General features: G+C 44.8%; 2 protein-coding genes and 1 long non-coding RNA gene across 3 annotated transcripts; 2 read left to right on the plus strand and 1 right to left on the minus strand.

Annotated features, from left to right (window-relative positions):
• Nucleotides 1–495: 495 nt before the first annotated feature.
• On the plus strand, nucleotides 496–5,024 carry LOC143441735 (uncharacterized). Its single transcript, XR_013109381.1, has 2 exons — nucleotides 496–685; nucleotides 4,508–5,024. It is a non-coding gene; the product is annotated as an uncharacterized LOC143441735 (long non-coding RNA).
• Nucleotides 5,025–9,343: 4,319 nt separating this feature from the next.
• On the plus strand, nucleotides 9,344–11,746 carry LOC117705918 (ribonuclease pancreatic-like). The gene is made up of 2 exons (XM_034498700.2): nucleotides 9,344–9,483; nucleotides 10,798–11,746. The coding sequence occupies exon 2, from the start codon at nucleotides 10,822–10,824 to the stop codon at nucleotides 11,269–11,271; it is 450 nt and encodes a 149-aa protein (XP_034354591.1). The 5' UTR covers nucleotides 9,344–9,483; nucleotides 10,798–10,821; the 3' UTR covers nucleotides 11,272–11,746.
• Nucleotides 11,747–20,895: 9,149 nt separating this feature from the next.
• On the minus strand, nucleotides 20,896–23,229 carry LOC117706002 (ribonuclease K6-like). The gene is made up of 2 exons (XM_034498808.2): nucleotides 23,085–23,229; nucleotides 20,896–22,061 (listed from the first exon to the last, which is right to left on the minus strand). Exon 2 carries the CDS (start codon nucleotides 22,054–22,056, stop codon nucleotides 21,595–21,597), a length of 462 nt encoding a protein of 153 aa, XP_034354699.1. The 5' UTR covers nucleotides 22,057–22,061; nucleotides 23,085–23,229; the 3' UTR covers nucleotides 20,896–21,594.
• Nucleotides 23,230–24,158: the final 929 nt, after the last annotated feature.

The raw sequence follows: 24,158 nt of genomic DNA on the forward strand, positions 1-24,158 counted from the left end.
CAGCTGCATTCTCAGAAGTTAAACAGCTAAAGAAGCTGACTCCTTCCCCTTTTCTTCATTTTCTTTGTGGAAATGATGCTTTTTTTTAAACTAGTTAATGTGAGAATGGACTGCAGCTGACATTTTTTTTTTTTCCTAACACAGTCACCACAATCAAGTCCCTGGTATGCTTGTTCTTCAGAGGACACTCCCTTGATGGAGAGAAAAGTTTTGCCTTGTCCAGAAATTTCAGTTAGAGTGGTGGTCTCTTTCATTGTGACATCAAACTTATTATTATTATTATTATTTTTTAGCAGGGTGGAGGGAGAGAGAGATTTGGAAACTCTTCTCAGACAGAAGCAGTAAGCCACAGAGCAGTGAAAGGCTGGCTTTTCTGGAGAAGTGAGAGTTATCCTCAGGGGATACCTAGGAAAGGTGTCAGGACTCTAAAGCCCAAAGCAGGTCTGGGGACAGATGGCCAAGACTGAAGCTATTGGTTAATAGAAGGATCCATGTTGGTTGCTATGAGACCTGTCCTCCAAAGGAGACAGGCTGAGCTCTGTGTGCTTCTGCACTGGTCCCCTCAGGTGGCTGCTGCCTCCACAGTGTCTTCCATTCCATTTGCAAGAAGCACTTCTGTGTTCTGTCACCCTGCACACAGTGAACTGAAGAAAAGCAGAAGATGGAGGGTGTGCAGTGATTAGAGGTATGCCAACTGTCCTCCAGATCTAGCTTCCTGGATGCACCCATCCTCTTGGAAGGAAAGAGGTGTGCTTGAAGAGGTTGTCTTCCTAGGGCTTTTTTCCTTCCTTCCTTCCTTCCTTCCTTCCTTCCTTCCTTCCTTCCTTCCTTCCTTCCTTCTTTCCCTTCTCAATTTCTTTTTTATTCTCTCTCTCTCTCTCTCTCTCTCTCTCTCTCTCTCTCTCTCTCTCTCTCTCTATCTTTCTCTCTCTGTGTGTTTATGTATGTATGTATGTTTGTGTACATGTTTTCTGTGCAAGTATGAGAAGCATTTCTGCATCTCCAAAATCTGTCTGGGGAGACTTGATGAGTCTAAGTGAGACAGGGGGATGAGGGGACTGTATGCTTGTGGGCAGGTGAAAAGCCAGGAAAAGGATCTTAGTGGCCTGAAAAGAGCAAACAACCTACTTCAAGGACATGGTGGCCAAAATTCCTCTTGTTCACTCCCATCTAATAGGACTCCATACTTCTCCCCGACCCCTCTCCACCCCTGCATGAACTCTGAGAAGAGAAGGTTCAAACATCCAAGCCCTGGGTTGAGGTCAAGCAGAGGCACAGTCTCTCTCCTTTTCCAGAACGTTGCCCTGACTTGCCTGTGAGTCCAGCAGGTGAAGTCAAGAGCCCAGTGTCCAGAACACACAGGCCTTATCTCCTACACCACCTCAGACTACTGACACTATCAGTTTGTTTTTTCAGTCCCAGGGATGAGGCTTATTCCCCAGATGCCCTTCCCCACTTTATCAGTTCTAAGTCTCCCTAAATGGATCAGACATTGTCCAGCATACCAGAAGAAAGGAATGTGGCACTGTCCCTCCCTCTCTCTTTGTGTGTGCTATTATTTGTTATTGTTGTTGTTGTTACAGCAGACCAAATGATCTTTCAACCTGGTTGTTTCCAGGTCTCTTATAGTCACTTTAGGAAAACTTTACCTGTCTCTGTCAGCATTTCCCTCCAGAGCCTGCACCAGTGTCCCCAACCCAAAGCTAAGGGGCAGCTCACTTGTCCCAGCTCATTCTCTGCAGCTCACCCCAAGGATTTCTGTGTGAAACATCCCCTTGTTATGTGAAAGCAGAAGGAGGGAGGATGCTGGCAGTTGGAACCCCATTGTCTTTCTCCTGAGAAGCAATTCAATTCAGAATGTAAGATGTAATAAGTTTGAGAATTCTGAGCAACAGAGCACAATTAGACCTTGTTGGGAGCTGGAGCAGAATCCATAGCAGCCCTTAAAAAGCAGAAGTAGAGGGAGGGAAGCAGAGAAAATTTTAGAGCAAATAGTGTTGAGGAGAATTTCACAGGAAAAAAACCACACCCATACACTTAAAATAAATTTTAGTGACAAAGACAGGAGAATTTGGACAGAAAGAAGTTAGAAGGAGAAGCACTGTACACTTAACACATATCAAGTGTCTGCGTGTGGCCAGAATGAATGTTAATGACAAAGGAAAAAGGAAATTTAGTCCAGTGCAGGAATGTCTTGACCACCTTAAAAAAAAAACAACTTCAGCATGCAAAAGACAAAGAAATGTAGACCTCTGAACTTGAGCAACCAAACGTCTTCCCACGCCAGGGCCAGACAGGCTTGGCAGCAGAAGCAGAAACCAGCCTTCTCTACTTAGTTTTGGGCACACACAGCTTGTCACAACACTGGGCACCTTGTCCCTGGGACTGAAGAAAACTGATAATGTCAGTAGTCTGAGGTGGTATAGGAGATAAGGCCTGTGTGTTCTGGACACTGCGCTGTTGACTTCACCTGCTGAACTCACAGGCAAGTCAGGGCAACCTTCTGGAAAAGGAGAGAGACTGTGCCCCTGCTTGACCTCAACCCAGGGCTTGGATGTTCGAACCTTCTCTTTTCAGAGTTCATGCAGGGGTAGAGGAGGCAAAGGGAGAGGTGGGGAGTCCTATCAGATGGGAGTGATCAGGAGGAATTTGGCCACCATGCCCTTGAACTAGGTTGTTTGCTCCTTTCAGGCCACTGTGATCCATGTCCTGGCTTCTCACCTGCTCACAAGCATACAGCCCCCTCATCTTCCTGTCTAACTCAGACTCATCAAGTCTCCCCAGAGAGATTTTGGAGATGCAGAAATGCTTCTCACTCCCACAGCAAATGGCCCATTCATACATATTCTTTTTAGTGACTCAAAGTCCTTAATAGGAGATAAACATGTTATTCTCCTCTTGAAAGTAAAAGTCAGAACAAATATTCAACTTTACTAGACTACAAACCATCTGGACTTTTACAAAGAAAGAGTAAGAGAGAAGGAGAAAAAGAGAGTAAAGGGGAGGGGAAGGTAGAAAGAGCAAGACATTTGCACAATGTAGAGGAGAAATGCGAAAGGAGTGAAACTCAGAGAGGAGAGACTGAGCCCTCAAGAAAAAGCTCAGATTTGCTGAAGCTGTGCCCCTACTCCTCATACCCCAACAACAGCTTCTCTTATTCCTCACACACTCATGATTCACCCCTTTACTCTCACCCCCACAGTGCCCTCCCTCCCTTACTCCCCACACCCTCACAATTCCCTCCTATACTGGCTGGTTTTGTGTGTCAACTTGACACACTGGAGAATCATCAGAGAGATAGGATCCTGAGTTGAGGAAGTGCTTCTATGAACTCCAGCTTTATAGCATTTTCTTGTAGGGATGTGAAAGGGGTCTTGTCTTGGTTTTTGGTAGAAGCACTGGCTGGAAGTAGCCCAGAGACCCTGCAAGGGATGGGCATATATTCCAATGTGCTCCCAGAATCCAGGCTCCTAACATGTGGCATGGAACTCCACTAACCTGCACTGTTCAATCAAGTAGGATGCAGCCCCTCCCAAAGGGCACAGGTAGAGGGTGTGACTACAGGCCTCAGCCTCAAGAGATTTACATACTACTAAGATACCTGAAGGCCAGAGGGCTTAGCCAATTAAACATTCTTCCCCAGACCCTCCCCCATTGCTCCCTCCCTATTTAACTCAGGTCTGCCCTGAGTTTCACGGGGTTGGGGGGGTTGGGAGGTTGGGAGGTGTGTGTACCTAGACCACCTACCTCACACCATGGCAATAAAACCCTTGGAACTCCAGACTTTCTCATGTCACCATGAGGAACTGTGGAGGAGGCCTTTAATGAGCCACTGTAGCAGCAGTGGCTGCGCCTAACTTCCCACCTGGAGGAACTTTCTGTGTTTCCAGCCACATTACCCACATTTTCTCAGCTAGTCATCAGTGGGGGGAGGGCCCTGTACACTGTGGGTGGTGCCATCCCTGGGCTGGTGGTCCTGGCTTCTATAAGAAAGCAGACTGAGTAAGCCATGGAAAGCAGGCCAGTAAGCAGTACCCCTCCATGGCCTCTGCATCAGCTCCTGCCTCCAGGATCCAGCCTTGCTTGAGGTCCTGTCCTGACTTCCTTCAGCAATGGACTATGAGCTGAAAATGTAAGCCTAATACACCCTTTCCTTCCAATCTTGCCTTTTTGGTCATGGTGTTTTTGTCAAAGCAATAAAAACCCCAAGACATCTCTCTTACTCCTTACACCCCACAATGGGCTCCCTTACTCCTCACCCCACACACAATGCCCTCCATCACTAGATGTTCTTCCTTACTCTGTGCATGCCCCTAAAAGCCCTTAGACTCATTAGTGCTTACTCACATATAACTGAGAATCAGCTCTTGTATCTACCCCAAAATCTATTACTGTTGAGGCCAGCAGTGGTGGGAAGAGGGGAGTCAATTCTTGGAAGGTGGGATGCTAGGATGGAGATGCCTTCTCACTTCTTTTCCTTTGTTCTTTTGTATCTGTTGTTTTATAGCTCAGAAATTGTTCAGTCCTCTTCATGGTGCACTGTACTGAAATATCTTCATCTTCCTACTGTATTATAATCATTAGATGGTGTTTACACAGAAACATTTGGATTCTGGATAAAGATAGCTGTCACCCAAACCAGGAAAACCAATAGGCACTATGAGAGGCTTCAACAATCAGAAGCCCCAACCTTACACGCCATCATGACCAGCACTGGAGATATAAATTGATTTTTATTTTATTTTTAAAGTTTGAAACAGGTTATATGTTTTCATTGCTGATCTGAGACTCATGATGCAGATCAAGTCAGCAAACCTCCTCCTTCTGTCTCCCAGTGTTGGGATTGTACATGGAATTGGGGGGACCACTCTGGCTGGAAAAATAGCCCTTTCTTTAAGATTTCTTTATTTTTGTTATTTGTTTTTATGTATGCATGTGTGTATGAATACATAAATAAATAAATGAAAAATAAATAAATAAATGAATAAATGAATAAATAAATAAATAAATAAATAAATGTGTTTTGCCAGCATGCATGTTTGTACACCACTACAGCAGTGTCCGCAGTGACTAGAAGAAGGTTTTGGATCTTGTGTGACTGGTGTTACAGACAGTTGTGACATTCCATGTTAGGTGTAGGGAATTCCAACCTGGCCCTCTGGAAGATCAGACACAGTGTTATTAACTTTCAAGCCATCCCGCCAGCCTTCCAGCCTTTGTTTGTTTCTTTCTGAGTACCACAGAAAGAATTAGCAATGGCAAAGACATGGCTTTCCACCAATGTAGAACTCTGATTCATTCCTTGGTCATGAGGCATGAATCTAAGGATTGATTCCTGGGCAATTCACCACTGTGTTTGATCATACCATGTGATGAAAGTCCATTCCGGTACCATTCGTGCTTAGTTCTTTTCTCTGGTTATTCTTCCAGACAAGATCTCCCTGGTTGAAAATTCTGGTGACAGTGTATAGAATGATGTAATAGGAAAGGTGGCCAAAACTGTTATTGACAGGATGGGTATATGACAGGCAGTATTTTGACATGCACACACACAAACACACACACACACACACACACACAGAGAGAGAGACACACACACACACAGACACAGACACAGTCACACACACACACACACACACACACACACACACACACACACACACACTTAAAAAAAAAAGTAAAAGCTAACCTATAGCTCAAAATCCTTCCTGCAGAAGGCCAGGTCCAACAAAAGCTCTAATCCCTTGAAGGCTGGAACCCACTCCTGTCTGCCAAAGGAGTCTTTCCTCATCACTCTCAGGAGGAAGGAATATTTGTGGTTCCCATAGCTATCAAAGTGCCTCCAGGCTCCCTCCATATCACAGCTACCTGTTGCTCTTCTCAGCCTACACCCTATCCTAAACTTCTCCAGGTCATGTGCTTCCCATCCCATTACCATATAACCCTGTACTTTGGACATGTGCTCTCTCTCTTCCTCTATTTTACCCCTCTCTCTGGGTTGTCTCTTTCTTCTCACGTCTCATCTGCTTGTCATGTCCAGTCTTCTGGCCCTGTTCATTCTACTACTTTCTCTGATCTAGACTCTTCCAGGTGCCTCTGTCTGTTCTTTCCCTCCTATCTACAATAAAAACCTTTCTCTCACCCATACCTTGGAGCAGCTGTGTCTTCAGTCTATACATCTGGTACAGAAATGCTCAGTTTATAGGTCTGGTGACAAAAGAAGCATGTAGGCTGTGGAGGGTGATGATGACCATCTGTTCTAGGACAACAGAACTCCTCAGCCTCTATCCCCATTACTATCCAATCAACAAGCATCTTCCTCTCTCCCCTTCAATCCTCCATTCCCTACCATGGAAGTGGGAAGGCAGATCTGAATACTGGCCTTTGATTCCCTAATTTGAAAAATCTATCATCCAGTGGGAAGGCAGATCTGAATACTGGCCTTTGATTCCCTAATTTGAAAAATCTATTCTGCAACCAAAGTAAATCATGCTTATTTCATGATTAAAATCATGGCATTTTAATCTTGTGATTCCTTGGCTTACATAGGTGTTAAGTGTAAACTACTAGAACATGAAAACCAACCTCATGCCACATCAGGTCTTCGTCACCCCCACTGCCACAGCATCCTTATCCATCCTAGGGATGCTGATTTTATTTGGATACCACATGAAAAACAACCTTAAATTTCTTCCTTGAGGAGCTTTTTGTTCTGGGCCTGGGAATGTACTGGGTAGAGTGCTTGCTTTCCTCAATGCACGAAGCCCTGGCTTATACTCCGAGCACCACATAAAATGAGGTGTGGTGTGCATGGTTGTTATCTTCAAGCTCTGGAGGCAGCATGAGTCTAAGTGTAAGATCAGAGCAGTTACAGAGAGCAGGCTTCTACTGTGAACAACCTTCAGCCCCAAAGTGAGGCAGGCTATGGTCTTTAAAGTCCTAAATGCTGTCACATCAGGTACAGGCTAAGGGAGTCATCTCACATTCCTGGAGTCCTCCTTGTTTACAAGGGATCACTTCCCAGCTGGGAAAGAGGAACCTTTTGATCTGTAAACCTTATAAGCACCATAAAAAAACTCTTTGTTTACAGGTCAGGATGGGGCTCCTTAGGAGAGGTGAACAGTTAGGGGAACCTGGCCTCCCCTAAGCCATTTTGTTGTGTATTTTCTCCAGAAAATGTTTGTGGTTTTGGATTATCTTTAGCTCTGCTCTGTTCCTACCATGACTACTCCAGAGCAGGCATGGAAGATGGTAGAAAGTGGACAGAAATGGTAGAGCTCACCCTGGAGGTCTCCTCTCTGGCCAGGTATCTTCCCTGTCTTCTCCAAACCTCCTATAACTATTCTGGGAGATACTCTAAAGAAAAGCAGTTGTATCCCACTTCTCAGCTACCAGACTATTGAGACAATGAACCCTGTCTTAGAGTTACTATTACTTCGACCAAACACCATGATAAAAACAAGTTGGGGAGAAAAGGGTCTATTTGGGTTACACTTCCATCCATATCACTGTTCATTGTTGAAGGAACTCAGGACAAGAACTCAGCAGGGCAAGAACCTGGAGGCAGGAGCTGATGCAGAGTGCATGGGGGTGGTGGTGGGAGTGCTTCTTACTGGCTTGCTCCCCATGGCTTGCTCTACCTGCTTTCTTGTAGAACCCTGAATCGCCTGCATCCTCAATGCCTGGGCCCTCCCTCACTGATCATAAAGAACGTGCTCTTCAATTCGATCTTACGGAGGCATTTTCTCAACTGAGGTTCCCTCCTTTTAGGTATCTTGAGCTTGTGTCAAGTTGACATAAATCTATCCGGTACAGACCTCAATGAAATAAAATTTCCCCCAGGAATTCCATAGCTGCTGCCAATGTGCTAGGCTTCAAGAAAGGTAAGACTGCCTTTGGATGAGGCCCTCACTTCATGCAGAGACCAGCACCACACTGGCAGTCCTCATAGTCACATGGGTCTCTGAGCTCTCCTGCATCTACTCTCTCATCCTGCACACACAGGATTAGATCAACAGCCTTGGCCTGGAGAGATGGCTCAGTGGTTAAGAGCATTGACTGCTCTTCCAGAGGTCCTGAGTTCAATTCCCAGGAACCACATGGTGGCGCACAATCATCTATAGTGGGATCAGATGCACTCTTCTGGTGTGCTTGAAGACAGAGACAGTGTACTCGTATACATAAAATAAATAAATCTTAAAGAAAAAAGAAAGGAAGAAAGAAAGATTAATTGTCTCAATAAAGAAGCTGGTGTTCATGTTGAACCTTCCTGGTCTGGTGCTTGCAAAGGCCCTGGCCAAGGTCAACATGAAGCTTCATCTGCAGTGTAGGGGCTAGTCGGATACTCCTGCCCCCTCCACTGCTGCTGCCCTTGCGCAGAAGAAAGTGGAAGCAAAGAAGGAAGAAACTGAGAGTCCAGTGATGAATGATGACATGGGCTTTGGACCTTTTGGATAACTTTTGTATACATGTTTAACTAAAGGCTAAACCTGTTAAAACAACAATAACAAAAAGAGTTTCCCCAGGAGTCTCATGCTGGGGAAAGAAAGGTTTTGAGGGGCCTTGTGCTAGTCAGAGAGTTGTCTAATAGATAGAGGTGTCATACCGGTCTGACAACTTGTCTGACCATCTTGCAGGACAGACTGGAGCCAAGCCTGGGATGAGTCAGTGATGGGCGGGGCCACACTTTTTCAGCATTGCTTATTTATATATACCTTTTGTCCTCCACTTAAGCCTAAAGTTCATATCAGGACCCTGAAGAGAGACTCGGGGTAACTGGACTCTCTTTATTCCTTTTCCCAATTAGTCACACTGAATACACAACATTTCTCTGCTTTTTTATATCATTTGTCATTTTAATTGGTCTATTGAGGATGAGTGGCTGAGTTTGGCTTGGCAGGCCTGCCACAACCCAGACTCTCGCCCTAACAACTCTGCTAGTATGGGAACCCTTCAAGCTGCTGACAGGAAGCCCTCTTATTCCCTCTCCAAGAGAGGCAGTGCTGGGAGCTTTGGAATTATGGCTACCATCAATTTTATTCAACACCATAGAGATGAGGGCTTCCTTCTTCCATGAGTCTCAGAATATCTATGTGTCCTTTGTTAACCTCCAGGTTGCAAATGGTTACCAGGCTTTGTGAAGGAATGTGAAGTGTATAAGCTGTTGTCCCTGTGGCTAGCTCTGCTGCCCCTTGGGAATCAACACCCGAGGTTCAAATGGTGTCTTCTCTCTCTCTCTCTCTCTCTCTCTCTCTCTCTCTCTCTCTCTCTCTCTCTCTCTCTCTCTGGCAGCCTTGGGGAATTTTCCATCCAAGTTTACAAGGCCCTTGTTTTTGTTATTCAGATAAGATTGACCCAGATTTACCCCGCCCATTTTTCTTGGAAACCAACCCCTTGGAATCCTTTTAAATTCCACACCACAGAGACTGTGTGACTGAGGAAACTGGCTTCCAATTTGTCCTGAAGTTCAAACTAAAAGTTTAGGTAAGTGGCCTAGAGGTGGCCTCAGTAACTATTTCTGCTTGAAAGTTAGAACTGAGAGAGTCAAGGCCAGTCACTCTTGGCTGACACTAACTCCAGAAAAACTGGGCCAGGCAAGCAGCTGGAGCTTGGGGTGGAGGCACAGCAGAGTCAGATGTAAAGAATGTAAAAAATGAGTGGGGTGGGGAGGACAGAGCTCCCAGGCTGGGTGAGGGAGTATGTGTCCTTAGAATACAACCCAAACCCTGTATCCTGCCAGAGTCAGGCACTAGATCAAGTTCCTCTGTGTTGTAAGACAATGAGACTGCAGCCACAATCCTGGATGTCAGTAATGACCCAGGAATACTGTTGGAGTCTAAGTATCCAAAACCAAGGGATGTGCTCCCCCAGAGAACCCACAGACAGGATTCACTGTAATAACATGAGGTTTATTGATGAGTTGATAATAGCCAGTACCAGGGTTCTTCTATATGAAGATAAGAAGAACCCTGAGCCAAAATTGAGGGAAGCATTTATACCATATTCACAGGGCTCATAAAGGCAGTTATACAATTACTTCTTAAACATTAACCACAAAGGCCAAACTCTAACAGCTGTTCTCAGGCTCAGTTTCAGTCCTCAGGACCGGTTGTTAAGTAACTAACAAAGAAGGTCAGCTTAAGTAGCCTCTATTTACCCAGGCTTTACTGTGTTAGGGGCTCATAAACACTTATCTTGGGTCTGTCTTCCTCTGGGATGCCGTTGAAATGTGCTTCTCCTGGGATGTGTCTCTGGGGGAAGTTAATGTTTGAGTATAAAACCAAAATCAGAGCTTTTTACTAGTTTTAAGTTTCTACAATACAACTTAGTGTATGGTACATTCTAAATGACCTTCTGATGAGATATTTGAACACTACTTAGAAATGTGTTCTATTTTTCAAACATATTTTATATGAAAAAGAAAAAATAGTATCCAGCATTTTGCCAAGAGTTTAGGTGACATAGCCAACCACCTAGACAAAAGGATGGCTTCTTTTCAGTAAATAACAAAGTAAACCAGTGTCTCACTTGCAAGATCTCTCAATAGAGGGAAATTTCTCTGGCTCATCCTTTGGAGGCTGAGGTGGGGGAGTATACTGGCTGCTTCGGGGTGGTGGTGGTAGTATGCTGGGAAGGATTCAGGGGAGGGTGCTGGTGGCTGAGGTGGGGGCAATGTGCTGGAGAGCCTGAGGGTTTAATGTGTAGGAAAGCTGAGGTGGGAGAGTCTGCTGTGGAGATGGAGGTGGGTGCTGCAGCTCTTCTGAGCATTTGTCCTTTTTTCTCTTCCTTTCCTGTCAGGCTCCTCAGAGCAGCAAAGCTACCATGGGCCTGGAGAAGTTCCTTGTTCTGTTTCCATTATTTGTCCTGGTGCTTGGATGGGTCCAGCCTTCCCTGGGCAAGGAATCTTCGGCCGCGAAGTTTAAGAGGCAGCACATGGACCCAGAAGGTTCCTCCAGCAGCAGCCCCACCTACTGTAACCAAATGATGAAGAGCCGGGAAATGACAAAGGGGACATGCAAACCCGTGAACACCTTCGTGCATGAATCCTTGGAAGATGTTCAGGCTGTGTGCTCCCAGGAAAATGTCACCTGCAAGAATGGGAGGAGCAACTGCTACAAGAGCAGGGCCACCATACAGATCACTGACTGCCGCCTCAAAGGGAACTCCAAATATCCCAACTGTGACTACAAGACCAGTCGAGTCCAAAAGCACATCATTGTGGCCTGTGAAGGGAACCCCTCCGTACCAGTCCACTTCGATGGTTCTGTGTAGGACTCCACCTAGGCCAAACCAGTAAGATATCCATGTCTCCCAACCTCATCACCTCACACCTGCCCCTCCCCATCACTCTTTCCCTGAAAGAAATAACTCATGTTAGAACTTCTATCTGACAAAACATGCAACCTTGTCCTGTGTTGTGCTCCCAGATACCTCTCTTGCCATAGACAAATGAAGCAAGATGGCCCTCACCAGAACGTGTCCCTTCAACCTTGGACTTTCTTGACTTCAGAACCAAGAACCAAATAAGACTCTGCTCATTATAAATTGCCAGTCAGAGGTGTCCTTTTAGGGCACTTCACAATGGAGTAAGGACAATGGGCAGGTCACCTCATTCACTGCTCCAGATCTTCCCCACTCCTGGCAGCTTTAATTGCACTACTGAGTCTAGAAATGTCTGCCTCTCCACTGATCATTCATTCCTCTCATGTACTCTTCTCTATAATAAAGTCTAACATCTATTTCAGCACCCAGTAGTCATGGCTCTCAGATTCATCCACTCCTCATCCAATACAGATCAGTCACAGCCAGGGAAGACAGTCCCTCCATTAAGAGAGCAGAAGAATATTGCCTTTGCTTCTGCCTTTCAGTGATCTTCTTCCATCCGTGTTTCACTTTGCACTTTCTTTCTCAGTGTGAGGGAAAGGCAGCAGCCAGTCTTGCCTTCTAGGGTTCCTTCCGATTCTCTTGTCTCCTCAGCCTGACTCAGATCTCATGGAACAAATAGGAATGGAGGAGATGGGGCTTCAGTTTTAACAACCACAGTGGAAATCCAGTCTCAATAATGCTTTTGGGAAACAGTCACGAAGTTGGCAGTCTCGCCCACGGATGATCCAGGATTCAAAGTGGGGTTCTACATGGAAGGTGTAGAGCAAAGTTATGTTTCTGTAAGAACCAGCACTCCTAGAACAAACTGTAGAGTTCCTCTGCAGATTAGTCAATAGTTTTAGGTATATTTAGGCTTTCTTTTAACAATTTGAGTAGCACAGAGTGTCCTGAAACTTAGTATGTAACCAGTGATGGCCTTGGGCTCCTGATTCTGCTTCCCTGACCTCTCAAGTACAGGGCTCTTAGGTAGGTGTGTGCTACCGTGTCCCAGATATGTTGGGTGGGAAAGAACTTCTGCCAAGTAGATGGGTCAGTAGCTAAATGCACTTACTGCTTTCTCAGAGGCCCCACATTTGTTTCTCAGCACCAACATGACAGCTCACAATCACCTGTAACTCCATTTCCAGGGATTCTGAGGCTCTTCCAGCCTCTGTGGGCATTTGCACATAGGTGGTGCACATAAACTCGTGCAGGCACATACACATAAGTAAAAATAAAAGAAATATAGAGACAGGCTTAATCTCTCACAGCAGTTTTAGATTCACATACTATTTCTAGCCATGGCTTCTTCGTAACTAAACACAGGGAGCTTGCTGGCTGCTCTGATTGTACGGGACATGCTAGACAACTGTGGTAGCTGTGTATTAAAGTTTGTTGTAACCACAAGTCACTTTCCAGTTTCCTCTTACAAGCCTGGGAAGGGCTTATACTAAAAGTCCTCACTTTTGCACATTTCCTGAGTCTACGATGTCATAAAATTTGGCCTGGGCCCATGACTTAGCCTAGACTGACTCCTGGACTCATTTTTCCCTGTCTGTGCCACAGCTTCCTAAAAAGTGGGGATGGGTTTGTGTTGGGATTTGAATGATAATGGCCCCTAGACTCATATGTTTGAACACTTGGTCCAATGTTGGTAGAACTATTCAGAAAGGAATAGCAGGTATGACACTGCTTCTAGGTGTTTGTTTCTCCCAGGCTAAGCTGGAGGGTGGAAAGCTTATTTGGGGCAGGTGGGTGCAATGCATGGCCTTGGTCAGCAGTGAATGCACTGGCAAAGAACATGAACACACACACATGCAGAGAGAGAGAGAGAGAGAGAGAGAGAGAGAGAGAGAGAGAGAGAGAGAGAGAGAGAGAGAGAGAAGAAGAGGCTTCAAAGCTTCAAAGAACTGGTTTGGTTAATGGGGGTATATGTGAGGGGGTATTTATGTGCCTGGGGAGGTGGCCAGGGTCTCTGGGGCAGTTTGTGTGGTCATGTACAATTAGCCAAGGCTGTTGGAAGATGCTTTCTGTATACTCAGGGGTGGGGGAAACAAGAGGTAGAGTCTGATAATTCTTGTGGTATTCATTCTTATTAGGGTCGACAGTGGGGCAGCCAACTTTCTGGCACCAGGTTGGGAGAAGGGAGGAAGCCAATACCTGACATCCTCATCTGATGTATCCTGTGTTGAAGCTCTCTTCCACCCTTTCTTCCTTAATCCTGGATCATTCCAGTCCTATGTGGCCTTGTTGGGGGAAGGTGTCACTAGGGGAGGCATTGAAAACACGGTTTTAAAAGCTATGCATCATTTCCATTGCTCTCTCTGCCTCAGCTGTTGCTGCCATCATGCCTTCACGACACCATCCAGGACTCTAACCCTCTATCATCAGAAGCCCGGTTAAACACATGCTTTTATAAGTGGCTTTGGTCCTGGTGCTGTATCACAGCTATAGAAAAGTAAGACAGTTTGATAATCTCAAAATCCACTATCTTAGTACTTATGGTTTTCTAGATATGTTCACCTTCACCTTTAGTCATTATATATAGTTACTAATTGTCTATTGTTGTTGTTATCATCATTATTATCTCTAGAAAAGGTCCAGAATTGAAATCTGAGCTAGTGCAGTGAGAGCCCTTCAACACAAGCAATTTAGAGGTCTTTACTATCCTCCCAATATCCTTCCAAGGAAAGTTTTCCTTTTAGAATGCATAAGCAGTCTGTGAACCTCCTCCTGGTCTCACAATTTCTCCCCAGTCCCTCAGAACCCAGGGAAATGTTCCATTTTGTGGAGAGTGCACACAGCAGGAGGTTGATCTAGAGATGAAGGCACAGCAGCAGGAACAACCTACAGGAGTGCAGTCAGAAATTTCTTTGGCGTTATTGAAAACGTGTTTAATGAAGGTATGGTGCTGGACAATCAATCACACCAGCCTGGCAGTCTTTCGACCTCCCGTTCCCTCCCACTCCTGGGGACACAAATGTCTTCATGCTTACAGAGCACTAGGGAGACAGAAATGTCAAACACGCAACATTCAAGAGCCTCTCCTCAAAGGAGGAACTGCTTAGTTTCTGCCCAGAAGTCTGGGAGTGGATACTGAACATGACCTTTTTGCTATCTGTGGAGGCAGATAGCAAAATGGCGCCTACCCTTGGGTGCTTCTGCTCCCACCTTCCAGTCCACCTCGTATCTTAAGCTTTATTGTGCACATGGAATTGGAATGTTTATTGTATGGAATGTGTGTGATTGTTACCTGGAGACTTTTCCCAAAAATGTACAGTGTTTTAAATGTGCTGACAGTGACCTGCCTGGCATCTGATTCCTCATCTCTGATCCGGGTTGATGAAGTCAATCTGAATCGAGTTTTCAGTCTCATCTCTTTGTGGACCACGGCCTGCATTGACACCTGCATCCCACAAGCACCCCCAAATAATTACTTAAGGAGAGGCCTAGGACTATTTGGGAAATAGTTTACATGGGACAGTGAGCATATGGTGTGCACATGGCCAGCTACACAGGGTCATAGATACATAGAATATCAGACTACAGATGACCTTTATGAGCTGATTACAACCTGAAGCTTAAATATAATTAAGCTGCGACATGAAATCAAGAATAAACTAAAGAGAACCGGACTTGTTTACTCCCGGAGTGTGCTCTCATGCCCTGCTTCCAGGTATCTGACTTTAATATTCAAAGAGTATAACACAGTAAAATTGAAGATTACTATTTTTGTTTATCTCATTGTCTCATTTATATTTTTGACTATATTGTTGCTGAAGCAATTGAATATATAAATATGATAAGCTTCCAGACATTGGCTCTTTGGTCCCTGAGCGGCACACCACAAAACATGCTGTGTCAAAAAAGATGTTAAAGCCCTGGCAGGCTCAACCTTCTAGTCCCAACCATTGATGTAAAATGTCCCACGAGAGCTGTCCAAAATGGCTGCTCCTGTCAAAATGGTGGCACCATCACATCTCCTCAGCCTGCAGTTGTCACAGACAGGAACTTCAGGAGCTGCAGGAGCACCAACTTTCCCCACTCAAGGGGAGGGCCCCTCACGAGCTGTCCATGGTGGTGATATCTTTCCTGCCTCAGCCTACAACCTTAGTGAAACAAGACTAGGAGCTGTCCCACAGGAGCTGTCCACAATGGCAGCACCTTCTCTCCAGCCTCCCTAGTGGTCCCACAGAGATGGTGCCTCAGAAAAGCTGGCTGCAGCAGAGAAGGACTTCCAGTTTTAACCTGTGAGCCTGATGCAGGGGAAAAGGAATGAAGAATGCCGAGTGTCTCACAAAACCCCAGAAATCTCTGAACAGGAGAGCCCAACAATCCCTGAACAGAGAAAAACCAACTAATCCATGAGCCTTACAGGCTTAGGACTTGAAATCCCACTAATCCTCATTCTGGAAATCTTTGCCCTGAGAAGCTCCGCCTATATAAGCATCCTATATAAGCATCGCCTTTTGTTCAATTCCCTGTCCCCTGGGAGCAGAGGGCAGCCATCCCTGGATTTATCCTTCCACACCCTGGACCCTCCAATAAATCCCTTTCATGAAATTTCCTGCCTGGTGTGACTCTCTCATTGGAAGAAGCTAAGAAGAGAAGAAGCAAAGAGAAGAATCAGGACTGCAGATCCTGAACTCCTCAGCTCAGCTGGGAATACCCTCCCCTGAGAGATGCAATGCTTCTACTGAGGGGGCATCCTCAGAGCTGTGTGGTTCCAGGGCTTCTGTGTTTCAGGATGCCCTCCATTGGGACACTGTCCCATCCTCAGAGTTGTAAGGTCCCTGGGCCCCAGTGTCTCAGGATATCCTTCCACTGGGATACCTTTTCCCTTTAGAGTTGTGTGGTTCCTGGGCTTCCAGTTCCAGGATACCCTCTTATCTAAACAGAAACACAAGTTCTGACTTTCCTCCTCCTCCTCCTCCTCCTCCTCCTCCTCCTCCTCCTCCTCCTCCTCCTCCTCCTCCTCTTCCTGCTCTTCCTCCTCCTCTCTTTCCTCTTCCTCCTCCTTCTCCTCCTCCTCCTCCTCCTCTCACAGATTCAGCTCTGTAACTGTGAAAAGTCCTGAAATGTGATTTTAACTCCTAGACCACCATCAGGATCAGAGGCCAGCTACTGATCGGTAAATCCTTGAGAATGGTATTGAGCAGGTAAACTGGAGAACAGACATAATTAAAAGAAAGTTTGAGGTAATTAGGGATATGCTATCAAGATTCAAGTAGATATAAATGGGGTCTAGAGGATGAGAAAGAGAACCAGAAGAACAGTCTAATTGAGTAGTTTCCCTGGTTGTATTTTTTTTTTCTAACTGGGTTGGAAGGATATAACTGATCAGTTTATTCAAAAGTAGAAAAAATAAATGTTTTTTCTTTTTCTTCTCACAAGAAACAAAGCTCACTTCCCCAGCATTTCACAATATGTTCTTGTCACTGGGGAAGGCAGTCCTAATCTATTGCAAATACTGGTATTTTATCTTAAAGGTCTTTATTGTGGGCTACATTGCGGTCTCTCAAAGCTCATATGTTGAAAGCTTGACACACAGTATATGACTGTGTTTGGAAATAGAGCCTTTAAAGAGTGATTAGATTAAAACTAGGTGGTGAGGAAAGTATGATCAAAGCTGATGGTGTCTTGATAAGAGGAGAAGATTGACACAGAGAGAGACACCCACCACATGCATGCACAGGGGAAGGACTGAACTTGAACACATGAGAGCCAAGGAGAGAACTCAGAAGAAACTAATCCTGCCATGGCCTTGTTGATCTTGGACTTCCAGATTCCAGAATTGTGAGGAAATAACTTTATGTCCTTTCAGATGCCTTGTCAGTTTTATCCTCTGAAAGCCCCACAGAGCCTCTAAGCAATCCTCCTGCCTTAGTGTATTGAGCCTGTCATTCCTTGAATCAGTTGAGTGTCATCCCTTGTACATTAGTTCCCCAAATGACTCCCTGCAATGCTGACATCATGTCTCTTGGATGGTTATGTTAACATTTGGGGTTGGTAAGAATGGAAAGTCTCCACTCTTCATGCCTTCATCCTAAGAATATTTATTACTTATGTTTTCTTGTGGCATTAAGAAGAGAATTGTAGAAATCTTCCAAGAAAGCAGGGAAAGACATGCATCTAGGTTCCTGGGTTCAGTAAATAAAGAGGCTCAGGACTCCAGGTACTTCCTGAATATCACTAACCTGTGTGTCCCATGTTTTCTGTAAGGACTCAGTCTTGTTGTTCAAAAGGTGTTTAATTGTGCCTGTTTCTGTCTACTGCCTGTGACATTCTATTGTGTCTAGGCAAGTGTTTCTGTCTCTGAGACTTCTGAAGAACTAAGACAACCTATGTGTAAGCTTAGATTTTTTAAAACCTACTTTAATCAGGGTTCTTAAATGGTTTACACTCTCTTCTAGCCCATTAACCACCAGAGGTAGGCAGTGGGAAGGAAAGGTTATTAGGGCAAAGGGGGGTGTGGACCTGTTTAGAAATACTTTTTTGGGGTGGGGATGGGGGTTCCCGTCTTCATTGTCAGGATATCAACAGTTCCATTTACATAAGTCAGCAGCAGTAGCTCGATCCACTTGCAAACACCATTACGGATCATCAACAGCAGTTGGATCCAGAAGAAACCCTGAGGGTCTGCCAACTGGCCCGAGTCTGCGGAAGTGGCAAGAAGCTGCCGGAAGATCAGCAAAGAGTGGCAAGGTGAGCCAATGCTACCGTGTCACCCCTGTCTCTTGGGTTATACTTATATCCTTTCCAAACATCACATGTCTTCTCAAGCATCTGCTCCAGCAAAACATCACATGCCCTTTTCCAGGAAGCTTCCAGAAAAACACCATGTGTCTGTTTTCAGCAAAACATTCTCCATGTGTCTCCTCAGGTAAAACATTCTCTCATAAGACAATGTCCAGAAAAACATCACAGGACACAATGGATTCTCCAAAGACACCAGAAATTTCCACTTCACCTGTGATCTTCCCAGAGGTTTCATACTGTGTTGCTAACCTTTCTTTACCCCCAAAAAGTTATCTCAAGAGACTGTATCTGATAACTATTCCTTCACTTCCCAACATCAGATGGGTAAGTAGAAGATGAATCCAGAGACTCCTTAAACTGTCTCATGGCAAAAGACTGGATAGATAAAATAGAACAGAGTTCTCTACACTAATGATACAGATGGGCCCTGAGTGTTTAGCCAATAAGCTTCCCTTCTCAGACGTTCATTCCTACAAAAGATATTTAATCTCTGTTCCACTCTTAGAAGGTGGTGTACACGCATTTTCCACAAGGAACAATTCATAAACAGTTTAGAACCAAAGACTGCCTCTTTTATCAAGAACCACTGTGGAGCATGAAGAAAACCTATAGGTTTGTCCTTATACCACCTCAGCCCCAACCCAGAAACATGTGGCTTGAGGCCAACCCAGCTTGGAAATTCCAGGCAATGGTTCTGACCAAAAGTCTATCTCTTGGTCAGTATTTAATATTTAACAATACTTGCCTCAAATTTGGCGCAAAAATGATGAAGTTGGTTTTTCTGGCAAATGTCAGGATTAACAATAAGTGTTGATCACACTTATAATTTCAGCACAAAGCAAGTTCAGTGCTCTTGACTAAGCCTAGTGTGTTCTTCCCAGAGCTAGGAAGAAAGAAAGGGAGTGGGCAAGTGAGTGAGGCACCTGTCCACCCAGAACATGTGAAGTGGAGTCAAGGATTAGGAATTCAAACTCAGTTCAACTCCATAGTGAGTTCTAGGTCACCCTGAGGTCCTTGGGATCCTGTCTTAAGAGAGGGGAAGGAGATCAAATTTAACTCAGAACAAACAGAAAAAGTTAATAAAATTAGCATATAAATCAATGAAATAAAACAATAATATTTTAAAAATATATTCCATATGCTTGGGTGTTTTGCCTGTATGTAAGTCTGTGCACCATGGACATGTCTGATACTCTTGGAGGCCAAAACAGGTTGGCAGATCCCTCAGAGCTAGAGTTTCAGGTAGTCGTGAGTCCTTGGAATTAAACCTAGGTCTTCCTGAGGAGCAGCCAAGGTTCTTAATCACTGAGCCCTTTCTCCAGCCCCAAACAAAATATTTGGTCAAATAATGGTTCAGGGCTTGGAAGAAGCTCAGCTGGGGGCAGCTCTCCCCACCCCAAGGCCCATTGTTTTTTGCAGAAGACACCCTACTTCCTAAATGCACCTTGGAGAGGATTAGTTACACTCAAAGTCTGGAAGTTTTTCCTTTAGGATTGCCTGTATTAGATCCTTTACTCATAACCATTTGCAGTTTGCCAGTAGCAGACATATTAGATGTGTTCTCCCTACCCACAGTATTGCTGGTACTGTTCAGGGTCGTGGCAGATGGTTCAGAGAGACAGATTTCCCAAAGGCTATAGGGGCCAGTCTATGTTTAGACAACATGAAGCTGATGTAGATGTCTGGAATGAGTCAGCTAAAAGAAAGCAGACAGTGGCTATCTGGGGACTGTAAAGCAATACAAAACAGGGTACCTGGGGAATCTCAAAGTAAACAATGACGTAATCTGTAATATAACCATTATCTGTTGCTGTGAGAAAACACTAATTCCAAAAGCAAGTAGGGAAGTAGAGGCTTATTTCATCTTATGGCATGTAGTCAGTTGTTCAGGGAAGTCGGGTAGGAACTCAAGGCAGGAACCTGGAGGCAGAAATGGTTACAGCTCTTATAAAGGGTGTTGCCCTCTGGCTTTCTATTCATGGCTTCTTATAGTATCCAGGATATCAGGGGTGGCACTGCCCACAGTGAGCCAGACCCTTCCACATCAATTATCAATCAAGAAAATGCTTCAAGCCTGGTGTAGTGGCATGTTCCTTTGATCCCAGTGCTCAGGAGGCAGGGGCAGGCAGAGCTCTGTGAGTTCTGGAACAGGCTGGTCTACAGAGAAAGTTCCGGGGCAGATAGGACTACATGTCTCAAAATAAAATATAATAAAATTTTTAAAAATGCTCCACATACTTCCCACAGGCCAATTTGGTGCACCATTTTCTCAGCGGAGCTTCCTCATCCCAGGGAACTCTAGGGTGGTAGTGTGAATAAGAATGACCTCCACAGACTCCTGTATGTGAATGCTTAGTCATCAGGGAGTGGCACTATTTGAAAGAGATCAGGAGGTGCGCTCTTATAGAAGTGTGTCACTAGGGGTGAGCTGTGAGTTTTCCAAAGCTCATGCCAGATCTCTGAGTCTCTTTCTGACCTGGATGCAGAACTCTCAGCTACTTTTCCAGCGCCATGTCTGCCAGCGTGCCAGCATGCTCCCCAGCATGCCTACCTCCATGTGGCTTGGGTGCAGCCAGTGTGTGCCTGGTGCCTGCTGGTGGCTGCCTACCTAGCAGCTTTAGGCTGGAGCAAAAAATGATTTTGAGTCCTCAAAATTCCTCCAGCCCCCTGGCTGCCAGTGACTCCCCCTTTCCTGCCTTGGGAACATGAACCTCACATGGTAGGAGGGTGGGGAAGCTAGCTGGAGGAAGGAACTGAGCAAGAACTGGAGAATAAGAGAAGACAACAGGGTTTAATAAGAGTTGATAACCATTCTTTGCTACATAGTGATGTGGAGCCCACCCTGACCAAATCAGACCCCATTAAAACAACAAACAAGCAAACAAACAATCCAGCAAAAATTCACACTTATTATATCAAAAAAGATTTTTTCCCCTATGAGCATAGTACAGTAAAACTTGACCCAAAAATTGCAGGATAAATTGTTCAGAGGCTTGGACCTTCTTCATACTTTTCTTATATTCTTCCTTAACAAAGGTAACCCCAGAGAAGAAAATAATCTCTTCTCTTCTCTTCTCTTCTCTTCTCTTCTCTTCTCTTCTCTTCTCTTCTCTTCTCTTCTCTTCTCTTCTCTTCTCTTTCTTTCTTCCTTCCTTCCTTCCTTCCTTCCTTTCTCTCTCTATGTCTTTCTTTCTTTTTCTTTCTCTCTTTCCTTCTTTCTTCATCTTTTTCTTCCTCTCTTTCTTTGGTGGGGGGTGCTATGATGATTGAAACCAGGGCCCACTGTGCACTAAGCAAGTGCTCATTTACTGAGCTACGTCATAACCCATGCACTCTTATTTTTTTTATTCTATTTTGATAGCTTAGGGGTGTTAATTCTTCCAGTACCTTCCCTTTTCTGTGGGACAAAAGGCAAAGTGGAATAAACTGTAAGAGAACCGGCATCAAACAGAGGAAAAGACCTACCTAGCCTTACACGATCTTATCTAAGTGCACAGGCACCAGTTGGTAGGCAGGGTCGGCCTTCTTTGGATGTTCACAGGCCACAATGAAGAATTTGTATAGTACAGCACTACTGTAGTGGCAGTTGGGATAGGCTTCTCCAGTGTGTGAGCAGTCAGTCATTTTGACAGGCTTTGTGCTCTTGTGGCAGTTCTTCCGACCATTCCTGCAGGTGATAGTGTGCAAACTGCAGGTAGCAGCTACATTCTGGAAGGATTCATGCAGGAAAGTGTTTTTCTGTTTACAGTGTTGGGTATAATTGTTGACACTGCGCATGGCTGTATTGCATTGCTGAGGACTTGTCTGTGTGTGCTGAATTTCAAACCAGCGCGCCTTGGAGAGACCTTTAGGGTGAGCGCAAAATAGACACATTGGCTCCCACAGCCCCAGCAGCAACAGGAGAGGAAGGTGCCTGGGAAGGTCTACCACCATGTTTTCTGTGTAGGAAGAAGGAAGGTGGTGGTAATAGAAGAAGCAACATGAGCAAACATATCTATCTGACTAGTTTGACTTTTCCCCTTCCTTTTATGATTTCATATCTCCTAAAAAAGGAAGAAAGCCAGTCTCATAATTCTATGAAAAAGTTGAAGTCCAGTGAGGAGGACAGCTGAGCAGGCTGCTCTGGTTGTCACATCTCATCCTCTCTGACCTATACTCTGATATGCAATGCTTCCTGTTGGGATCATAGCAGGAATGTCCATGCATCCACAGATCTTCAGGGAAACCAGGAATGTTAAGCACACAGGATTGTCTTTCCAATGGAAAAGATGAAAAACCCTGTCCTCCCATCCAGAAAGCTGAGAGCTGAAGGTGAATAACAGTCTGGTGATCTGTGTTATCTGTTGGGCTAGCCTTAACAAGCTCCTGCAAGCAAGACTGAAGGAACAGTCTGGTGATCTGTGTTATCTGTTGGGCTAGCCTTAACAAGCTCCTGCAAGCAGGACTGAAGGTTGCTCCTAATGTAAATGACTCTTATAGTCAGAGGCTCTCCAAGCTCCCCAAGAAGTACCAGAGGTGGCACAAATGACCTCTATGCTCTCTGTATGACTGAGAATAGGCCAGACCCTTAGGCCCTTAAGCTAGTACAGGTAGCCTATCTTTAGAACCCATCTTGTTGAAAGAAATGACACTACCCTAAATTGAGTGGTTCCTTGTGCATCAGAGGTTGAATTACACCAGGAAGTTTGTTTTTCCAAATTATACTGGGATTAAATACACTGGAAATAAACTGCCTGCTATTAGACTCCCCGAAGTCTGATCCAGGTTGATTGAAGCAAATTTGTACCTGGTTTTCATTCTTATTTCTTCGTGGGGGGTTCCATTTCTGGTGTGATACCTACAGGTACCCCCACCCCCAGTTTCCACCTGTAATCCCTTCTTCTATGTTTACCTTCCCTCTCCAGCCAGCATTTCCCAGCCAACCCCACTGCCTGGCCAAGGCCCTGAAGCACCTCTCTTACCAGGTGTTTTTGCTGGACTCCCACTGTGAACAGGGGCAGTTGATCAGTCCCAGGCTCAGAATGTTTTGTTTGCTTCTCTTCTCCAAGCCAGTCACAGCTGCCTAGGTGGGGCAGGGCAAGACTTATTCTTAAGCTTATGAAAGAGAAACCTTAGATTTTGCAGAAGTATAGTGGAGTGAGACTCTCCACCTCCAAGTGAGCTCTTTAACAGTTTCAATGTCAAGGAAGAGGAAACATAAACTCAACTCAAAAATGGAGTAGCCTCAAAGCTCAGAGTTTTAAAGACCTGAACACTTGCTGTGGGCTTAGCACATCTTTTTGATTGGAATTTCTGTTTTTGAAGCCCTATAATTTTAGTTTCTTAACAAAAACCAAATATACATTGGTTGCCACATACTTGGAAATGTGAGTTCCTGAAAGAACACTTGGATAATATATATATACAGACACTAGGCTACTCATATTTAGGAGTTTACAGACTTTAGAAAGAAAGTCAGGTAAATAAAAATGTTACAAATTAATAACTCAATAGCATTCACAGTGTGATTTACACTAAAGGGAACAAGAGTTATTGAAAGATACCCACCTAAGTTGAGCTGTGTTTGAGGACTAACTAGTTAGGTGAGCAGAGTGGCAAAGATCTTTGAAGTGAGAAATGTGTGTGAAAAGACCCAAAAGCATGAAGAGAAAATATAAGGTGTTTGTTTTCTTCTCCCCACTGGTGTGAGACACAGGATTGCTTCACCTCATCTTCTCAGGGAAGGCTTCCACTTGGACTCCCTGCCTCTGGTCTTATTTCCTTCTAATCAATCCTGCATTATTTTCCCAGATTAACACAGTTACATAGTACATTTTTACCCCAGAAGTGTTTTTGTTTGTCTTCAGATAGTGTCTTGATGCATGCAGAGGCCTGCCTTCAACTTGGTACCCTCCTGCATCCTCCTCCATAGAGCTGGGATGCAGGCATACACCACCATACTCACTTTGACTAATACCCACAGGGATGCTTATATGTGATTTAACCACTGTGGTTTGAGTGTGACAAGTTCCCACACACACTTGAGTGTTTGAGTG

Source organism: Arvicanthis niloticus, chromosome 3 (genome assembly GCF_011762505.2).
Source record: "Arvicanthis niloticus isolate mArvNil1 chromosome 3, mArvNil1.pat.X, whole genome shotgun sequence".
Lineage (NCBI taxonomy): Eukaryota > Metazoa > Chordata > Mammalia > Rodentia > Muridae > Arvicanthis > Arvicanthis niloticus.